The sequence below is a fragment of the Monodon monoceros genome, unplaced genomic scaffold (assembly GCF_005190385.1).
Source record: "Monodon monoceros isolate NGI ecotype Baffin Bay Population unplaced genomic scaffold, NGI_Narwhal_1 Super_Scaffold_4, whole genome shotgun sequence".
Taxonomy (NCBI): Eukaryota; Metazoa; Chordata; class Mammalia; order Artiodactyla; family Monodontidae; genus Monodon; species Monodon monoceros.
The window spans coordinates 1,771,756-1,781,200 of NW_021703781.1; the positions used below are offsets into that span (position 1 = coordinate 1,771,756).

Here is a 9,445-nt window from a genome sequence, read left to right on the forward strand (position 1 = left end):
AAAAAAAAAAAAAAAAAAAAAAAAAAAAAAAAAGTGAAGTGTGAACTCTGGGCTCTGGGTGATCATGATATGTCAGTGTCGGTTCACTGGTCGTTCACAAATGCACGGCTCTGGTGCGGGTGTTGATCCTGGGGGATCACGGGGTGCAGGGGTATATGGGAACCCTCTGTACGTCCTGCTCAATTTTGGGGAACCTAAAGCTGCTTTAAAAAATAAACCCTACTTTAAAAAAGGGAGACGTGAGGAAGAAGAATATGCTCCTTTTTTTTTTTTACCAACTGGTTATTCTTAGGGACTATTGTTTATATGTTTATGGAATCGATGTTTTCCCCTTTGACTTGCAGTATATTTAATTCTGCTGAGATCAGAGGGTTGCCATCACCGGAAGTACAAAAGGGCAGTTCCAACAACAGAAAAGCAGTTATGATTTAACTCCTGGGCAGGTTCCACCATGAATACAAATACAGAAACTCAGGCCTCCTCAGACCTCAGCAGAAACATGCCAAGGTAGTGATGGGAGGGTGGGTGGGGGACGGGTCTAAGGAAATGAAGAGAAGAACGAGCCAGAAGTTTAACAGACAGGTCTGGCCTTGATTTCTTTTTCTGAGAAATGGGTATTTTCTCTGGCACTAAGGAAATCTCTCATTTTAGAGTGTAAAAGTAACTCCCGTCAATTATAAGATGACTCCAGACCTGCCAACAGGTTTCCCAGCTCTGCCCCCTCCCTCCCTGCAAGACAAGGAGCCAGTCGTTTCTTTGCAAAACCTGTTCCCTGGTAGCCACTGGGCCACACACCCACAGGGGCCAGGGGGAGCCTGTGTTGCTGCCTCAGCTCCCAAGGCCACCTGTTCAATACAGCTCCCCCACCCGAGGAGCCCCAGCTATGGAGAGTCCCAGGCCAGGTGCTACTCTGGGCAGAGGGCCATCTGACCATCTCAACTGGATGGCTGAGGATGACCGTGTTCTCAACTCCTGCCTGGAGCCCGGGCACAGACACCAGGCGCAGGGACACGAAAAGCCAGGTCCACCCTGTCACCTTTTCTAAAAAATGCACGCATCTGCCAGACAGAAGGTGGGAATCATAATTACACACTCCGCCTTCCTTAAAAAACAAGTCCAAACGCTGAGAAAGGAACTCTCAAATTTCTCATTTTTTGTGCCAAAGGCTGAAAAATAGAAGCCAAGCTGCTGAAGTGAACGGGGAAGAGGCAACCTCACATGTCACAGGTCCTGCATCAGGAAGACACATATCCGAATAAGTGAGGAAAGTTCTGGAAGGGCACTACCAATTTCTGCTTCATAATGCTGCTGCTTTCTGCATTGCTTGAAACTTTTAACAGTAACATACAGGGTCGTTATTTTAGAAACTGTATACCCATTTAATTAGTTTATTTGCAAACACAAACAGCTGGCCAGCCTGGACCCTAAGGAGCGAGGGCAAGGTGGCCCTTGGCAGGCAGCCCCAAGGGCATGGACTGGATGACAGCGGCTCGGCGAGGTCTGCTGCACTGGGGGATTCCATACTGACCCCCAGCCTCCCGAGCACTTCAGGGAAAGGTGCTTCGTCAGCCAGCTGGGAGCAGAAGCCGGATGGGCAATGGGCATGGGAAAAGCCACATGGCCTTCAGAGGCCTGCAGAAGGTATCCAGGGGTCAGGGAAGCCAAGACTCAGCCCCAGAAAAGGAGGTGAAGGCCAGGGAGAGTAAAAGAGCAGGCAGCAAGCCTCCAGGTTCCTGCAGGAGGGGAGGGAGGCAGGTGCTAGAGAACACCTCCTTCTGAGAGCGGCGGGTCATGCGAAGCTGCTGAACAGGGGGCAGAACTGCCTCGCTCCAGGGCTTAAAACCTGTGCTCTACAGCACGCGAAATCCAGGTCAGGGTCCCCGGGGCTGGCATGTGGAAACCCCCTCCTGCCCAGCCCCACCTACTTTACAGAGAAGTGAAACAGGCAAGCAGGTCCCTGGGAAGCCAATACTCCGGCTGCCCAAACTTCTGAGTTCACTTGCTTATGGCCTGTTGGGAGCCAAGAATGTGGCATAGTGCTTGGAACCCTGTGACTCTCACTGACGTGCTCAGATCAGTGGAAGAGTCTGGGAGTGGGGGCAAGGGGCAGAGAGCGACACATGCCTGCAAAGTCAGGGTTTTCGTTTTTCGGGGTTTTTGTTTCTTCGTTTTGGGTGTGGTTTTTTTGCTATTTGATAACAGGAAGCGGCAGAAGCAGACTGGGGTGATGGCTAAATCCCTCTAAAATGAAAACTCTTCATCTCCCAAAGCAAGCCATTCCCAGAACTTTGACTGCTGGAAGAAGAACGCCGTAATTGAGAAGCACAGGGAAAGCCAGACTGCTCAGAGCATCCATTCGCTTTCATCCATTCCATGAAACATCCATGCTTCAATGTTCAGACCAAGTACTTGACCCAAAGGGCAAGCCTGTGTCCATGTCTGTTCCAAGCAAGGCCTATAACCCGAGAGAAGTCCAGGCAGCTGCTCCCCGGTGGAGGAAGAACCCCGCCCTAAGAGGGCAGCCGGACTGCGGCAGAACCAGAACCAGGTATGGGGACGCCAGGTGCTTCTCTTCCGTTGCTGAGAGATAACTGTTCCACCGGCAGCAGCTCTAGATTCTCTGCACAGGAGGGGGCTTGGGGAGATGACCAGTGGGCAGGAGGGGCCGGCAGCCTTGCACTGAAGCTGTACTGAGATCATATGTTCACGTGGAGGGATTTCTAAAAAAGCTGGTGAAAATCAGGGGAAGACTAAGCGTCCCTAAAGCATGAGCAGCTCTAGTGTCTAATACACTGGGCTTTGGGAAATAGGCACTCAATTGACTGCCAAGGTGCTAAGAACCAAGAAACCGACAGGACCCTTCACGGCTTCAACGCGCAAAGGCAGCCATCCTCCCTCTCCTCGGCAGGCGCGCCCTCCAAGCAAGGGTGGATCTGGGCCTGGACGCTGGTCTCCTCACTTTACAGACAGCGAAGGTAAAAACGAAGACGCGGATGGCACACTGCCACACCTGTCCTACACGGAGTGGCCCCAGCTGGGCAACTTGGGCATGTGAGCTGAGCCCTGAGCCCAAGCAGGCTTGCACTCATTTGTTCCCTCAACGCGTAACCATGGCTGGATGGCAGTCCCATTTGAAGGCCATATGGGCATGATCTGACGTCAAATGCTGCTGTGTGGGACACAGAAATGTTACCAGCGATGAGGGAGAGTACTCAAAGGAACAGGCGACATCCTGGTCCTTCGGGGTAGCCGAAAGGGGGGCCCAATCTGAGGCGGGTGTGACTGCTGATCAGGAAACAGGGCACATCATGGCCACAGTGTGGACAGAGCAAGCCCAGCTTTCAGTATGTGCCCCGAGGCCCATTCCTAGAGCTCGGCAGTGCAGAGCTCCTTCTCACGTGGGACTCTACGTGGCCAGCTCCAGGCTTAGCAACAGGAGGAATTTATTGATTTCACGACAGTGATTTTCAAAAGTGGATGTGGAGAGACAACAGCTAACAGCCTTCATATTCTCACCAGCAGCAGCCATGTTTTATCCCACAGGCCTTTCCTAGACACTGTCTCTACTCTCATCCTGTAAATGTTCTTCCCGTTGCAGGAGCTCAGAGAGGTTAGGGGTTCACCACAGTCAACAGGTTAGTAGATGGAAGCCAAAACAAAGCCAAGACTCACAACCAAGCCCAGGCGCTTTCTATTACAGCCTTAGGAAAGGCCCTCAGAACCCAGGATCCCAGCTGGTCTTTCCCAAGTATCTATGGGGCCCACCCTGCTTATCATCCAAGGTCAGATGCTGGCTAAAGCAAGAGCTGGGGTGCCCCTGAGCACCCATCCTTCAGTGGGCCCACGGTGGATGCTGGCAGTGGCAGAGCTAGGATGAGGATTCTCTGTTGCCAGATTGGCCGTGGAGGCCCCAGGGGCTACATCTGAGGACAGATCAAACAGGAAGGGACAGAGTGCCTGACTCATTCTGGTTCAGGGCCCTTCTGGACAAACCTGGGGCCACCTATGCAGGCCACTCTGTCCAGCAGCCTACCGAGGGGTCACCCGCCACCCTCTCCTTATCATCGCCCCTTGTGCGCAGGAGCCAACCCTCCTCCAAGTACAACCCTCCTCTTGGGCACGAGACCACCAACTCCACTTTGGCGCCAACCTCTTGCCAAGTCCAGGTAACACATTTTAAACTCCCTAGTGGGATGAAATCGCTCAGCCGCTGCAGGAGGGCAGGGGGAGACAACAACAACAAAAAAAGCTCTGAGCAAGGTACCTCCGTACCTGTCCTCAAACTCACTGTCTCTCCGCCATCCGTGCTGAGAGGTTGGTCGGAGGCATTCCAGGACATACTCGCAACCCGTTTTGCAAAGCTGAGTTCAATTCTGAAAATCAGGGCTCCCGTGCTCCTGAAAGGACATGTAGGTCCCACAGCAAAAAGTTCTGTTGGCCGTTAAATCGCTTTGCGTTTACAAATTCGCAAACAGCTCAGTCCGGCACCCAGTTAAGGAATCGGAGCACAAAATTCACTTGGCCACATCTTTCCTTATCAGCCACACTGGACCCTTATATGGCACGGGCTTTTGGATGGTGAACGGGCACGTGGATATTCTTGGCCGGACAGCAAGCTAAGGGAAAATGACAGGGACCCTGCAACATCTGTAAGTACCTGCAGGTTTATTTCTTCTCACAGTTTATTTCTTCGTGACTTTTCCAAAGAGGGGCTGCCTGCTTTTCCATCACCCAAATCTGAGCCCCAACCCTGCGAATGTCTTTAGAGAGATGCATATGCTCACACTAAAAATGCTTCAGCTCTGGGCTTACATTTTAAACCTATATTCTCATCTCTTCCGTTACCACACCCTCGTTTTTTTCCTGGCGAAGCCTTCAGAGTTTAAAATCCGTGGAAGACTCTTCTTTTAATTCTGTCAGTATAAGGCAATGTTGGAAGCAAAGTTTTGCTCTCTCACACTTCCCCCACGTGAAAGCGGGTTTATGACCACAAACATTTTGTATTAATAAGTGTCTCAGCACAGCCACGCCTGAAAATCAGATTAAAACCTCATCCTCAACTAGAATTCCTTCCACAGTCTACGACTTCCTTGGAAAACCTCTCCAAGCCCAGCCCCTCCTGCCTGCAGGCTCAGAGCTCTCAGGGCTGCGGATTTCCCTGTATGCTGCAGGCTCCTTTGGACTTCTTTGACCCTCACCACAAAAGTTGAGTCTGAAAGGCCAAAGAGCCGCAGATTTGGCACCAAACAGGTTTTAGTTAAACACATTTCCAGGAAAAGGCCGGCTTTCGGAGAAGCACAGAGCACTCCGGTCTTTGTGACTTAGTATGGGTCACCCCTGAGTTTTTTCTAGTTTCAGTGTTTCTTCCTCCACAATGTCCGGCCCTCTAGAAGGCCCAGCAGAGTGTCTAGGTCAGAGGCCCAGGCATGCCCTTATATGCACCAAAGGCTTGCGACAGCTCATTTGCACGTATCCCTCGTTTTTCACTGGAAACAGGAGGCCACCGTACTTATTCCCAAAACTAAGCAGCTCATCGGGCTCACTCGGAAACATCTTAGGGCTTCGGCTTTTGCCTCCTAATCTTGGAAGGCACCTCTTGCTTCTTGTTACCTTGCTGGACAATTTCACTCTCCGCACACAGCTCATCACAAATAGTAATATTATTACGTATAAAAGGCTGACTGCCTTCCCTGGCAGGCCAGGGGTGGATATTATTATTCCCGGGGGGAACTGAGGCTCCAAAAGGTTAGGTCACCCACGGCCAGAGAGCTAAATGGCAGAATGGATCAGAACCCAGGCCTGCCTGGCTTAAAATCCCTTGTTGTTGGCACGTTGGTCTGACAAGTCTCGGGTCCCCTGCGGCCCGGCGGGGCAGCTCCAGATGGAGGGTCTGGAATGACCTCCTTCCTTCTCTCGGCGGTCCTCCACGAACTGCCCCGGGGAGCCCCCCAGCCCCACACCTCCGGCTCCGGGCCGCCCGTCCCACCCACCCCGGTTCCTGCGCCTTCTCCTCTCCAGCCCCTGCCCGCGCGCCTGGCGGGGGCGGCTGCTAGCGGGCAGGGGTCCGCCCGGCCGGGGGCGCCTCGGGGAGCGGGGACCCCGGCCCGCTCCGCACCTACCTCGTCCCCGAAGCGCACCACCTTCTGGCCCGTGGGCCCGCGCAGGCCGGGGAAGCGCGCCAGCTCCTCGGGGTCCCCGGAGTCGCGGGGCGCCGGGGCGCTCGTCGCCACCAGGCACCGGTCGATGATCTCGTCCTGCTGCGCGGGCGGCAGCCGCGCCCACTCGGGCCCGTACTTCTCCCGGATCTTTTCCTTGTCCTGCATGATCTTCCTGGCCATGGGGCTCAGCGACGAGAAGTAGGTGAAGCGCTTCCGCTCCCTGTCGTCCAGAGGCCGGTTCCCGCTCATGACGGCCGAGCGCGAGGCCGCGATCGCCGCCGCCATGGACGCCATGCCCGGCCTGCCCGCCGCTCCCCCCCCCGCCCCGCCCCGCCCCGCCCCGCGAACGGCGCCCTTCCGCGGCCCGGAGCCCGGCGCCCAAGGCCCCAGCGACCCCGCCTCCCGCCCAGTCCCTGAAGCCGCGCCCCCCGCGCCCGCCCAACGCCGGGGACCCCGCCCTCCGCGCCACCGCCCCCGAGGGTCCCGCCCCCTGTGCCCCGCTGCTTCCGGGAACCTTGCGCTCCTCGCCCCTCTCCCCCCGGGAGCCCCGCCCTCAGCGCAGCTCCCAGAGCCACCGTCTCGCGCCTCCTTGCGTCCTCCGGATCCGCTCTCTCAGGGCTTACAGCGGGGCCCCCGCTTTTCGGGGCTCCCCTCGGCCAGCGCCGGAGGTGGCTGGCGCGTCCCCAGGTCCGCGCCTGGCAGCCTGACGGGACTGTTGGGGGTGACCGCCATAGCGCCACGTGGTCACTTGTTTGACAAAGGAAACTTTTTTCTCCTTACGAAGTGCGGCATTTCTGGTCCGAGCCACCGGCCGCCTTATGCCTATTGTATTCCCTTTCCCTGCCGAGCCATCTTTTTCGCTTTCTTTGAGCTGTCCCAAACCTGGGCCAGGGTCCTGGCGCGGTGAGCTGATGGAAGGGGGTCGCGGGTTCAGGGCAGCGAGGGCGCCGAAGGTACGAGCTGGGGAGACTGGACTGGTGTCGGGAGTGGCGAAAGAAAATCAGTTTCCGTGCCTCCTAAAGAGAGGAGTAAAATGGAAGTGCCGGGTAGCTCACAGTACCTTTCCCTAAAAGGGAATGTGGAACTGCCGGCAGGCATCTGGGGCCGGCGGGCTGGTGCACCTGCACTTCGTTTTGCTTTTGCAGGTGAAGACGTATTCCCCGAGCCGGCCGCGGGGCCTTTGCTTTCTCTTGGAAGCTCACGAAAATCACGAGAACTCTAGGCGGCTTGATGTTTGCAAACCAACTGAAGAGCGGCAGAAAGTTTTCATAGGCAGGCCAGCCGGGCCATTTTGAAGTGTGCCCCAGAGCACAACGATTAAAATTATACAGAGCCCTCATATGCTTTACTTTCTGGCTGATTTGACTGTAACAGGTCTCAGGTGAGAATTAAATGTCCACATTTAAAAGAAAAAACTGCATTTCAGCTGTTACTTAGGGTCATTGCCTCTGAAGTAACACTTGGCTAATTCTGAAACTTGTGTAGTGTTATAAACCAGTGTTGCCTCAAATAATAACAATAAAGCACTTGGATAATTCTGAACACAGTCATAGAAATCACTTGCAGGTTTCTGTTTTAAATGTGAGATGGCCTTATCTTCTGGCGCAGAATTCCTTAGAAAATATTTTTAGAATGCCATGAATGTGACAAGCTCTGCAATAAAGCATATTGCTCTCAACAGTGTTATCGGCATACCATATTGAAAAGCAGTGGGAAAAGCCACGAAGTAATAGCCTGGATTGCACGGTATTTGAAGGTCTATTTATGAGGCTAGGAGGTTGAGTTCTTTGGTACTATTCTATCTCTAGATAAGTCTATTTTATATAGGCTCAATACACCAACCTGAATCCTACTTTCTCACCTCTAAGACTTGTTTAATAAGGTGGGTGATGTTTAAAGATGTATTCTTGAAGTTTAATTATCATCTTTAAGGTTGCTTTGAAAGCCACATAGAAAGGGTCCTGTGCTGTTAGAAACTTGGTTGCATGTGGTTTTCACAGCAATTGCAACAATAAATGTTGATTGCAGAAAAGCACAACCTGATTAAGTGTTTCAGATCAAATATAATTTATTACTAGAGAAGCCATAATATAAATATAGTATGAAGTAAATCAGGGACGTCAGCCAAAGTATGTAAAATCCATTATCTTGGTGATAAGGGGTAACTAAAAGAAAATTTCTTCCCAATTAAAAGAAGACACTCAGGAGAATTAAATGGCTCTGACAGATGACTTTGCTGAAATTAGGAGATAAATGGGCAGATAGATAGATAGGTAAGATATTCACTCCAGAGAAGAAATAAAGATAGCCCAACTCCAAATATGTAGTAAGATGAAATAGTGGGATGATTCGAGCGCTAAGCATCTTCTTAGGCAAGAGTTTGGATAGAGGCAGGCTGCCTTGTCCTTTGTGGATTTGGTTTAGCCAGTGGGCTCTTCACAAAATGAAGAGAACAAGCATGTGGTCACTGACCCTCTGAAATGCTTTAAAACCTTGCACTGTTCCAAAGAGCATTCCTTTATTCATCAACATTTTATTGAGGCATTTGGTGTTTGTTCCTAGAAGGCTTTTCTTAAGAACTAGGGAGACATAGCAAAGAGTGCTTTAACTAAGGTTTAAACTGTCTCGGTGTCTTGAACTGTGGAGCTCTTTCTTGGCCAGTGTCATTTCAGCTGTTTTTCTCAGAAGAGTTCTTGAGTCCCCACCAGAATGTAAACTCCACAGTAGGGAGATCCTTATCTGTCTTGTTTACTCTTGGGAACAAGCATGTGCCTGATTCAGAGTTAAGGGTTCAGTGACTATTTGCTGAATGAATTATGAATGAAGAAATGAACGAATGTTGCATAGTTTACATTATTATCCCATCTTTACAGATAAAGATACTGAGCCATCAAAGGAAAAAAATTCACCTGAGATCATCCCCCATCGCCCCTCATGTGATGGAACGGAGAGTCACAAAACAGAGGTTCCTTTGCCTTTTGTTAAATCTCTAACATTAGATTAATGTGTCTAAGGTTAATTACTGGATTATTAATAATAAACTGGGTTTATGACTACAGTTTATTAAAGCTTCCAAATTACTCATTAGTAAAAGACGTCACTCATTTTTTCAGTATAATAACGGAATACCCGAGACGATCACGAACATTTCCATTATACGTCTGACGTCTCAGCTAACAGTTGCTGGCCTGGAACTCCTCTCCCCAGGTCAGCACCTTTCTTAAACCTATTGACAGAGACGCAAACAGCAAGGCCATCCCCAGGGTTGGAGGCTGCCCTACAGGCAC

At 51.8% G+C, this 9,445-nt stretch overlaps 1 protein-coding gene and 1 long non-coding RNA gene across 4 annotated transcripts in view; one reads left to right on the forward strand and one right to left on the reverse strand.

The window, feature by feature from the left end:
* Window positions 1–6,454, reverse strand: part of CUNH1orf198 (chromosome unknown C1orf198 homolog) — a 33,764-nt gene extending 27,310 nt beyond the window's left edge. For all 3 annotated transcript variants that reach the window (XM_029245712.1, XM_029245711.1, XM_029245710.1), the window contains exon 1: window positions 6,120–6,454. In XM_029245712.1, the coding sequence (XP_029101545.1) occupies window positions 6,120–6,452 (333 nt within the window). In that variant the 5' untranslated portion in view covers window positions 6,453–6,454. The remainder of the gene's footprint in view (window positions 1–6,119) is intronic.
* A 316-nt stretch (window positions 6,455–6,770) lies between these two features.
* On the forward strand, window positions 6,771–9,204 carry LOC114883334. Its single transcript, XR_003790536.1, has 3 exons — window positions 6,771–7,111; window positions 7,304–7,539; window positions 9,032–9,204. It is a non-coding gene; the product is annotated as an uncharacterized LOC114883334 (long non-coding RNA).
* Window positions 9,205–9,445: the final 241 nt, after the last annotated feature.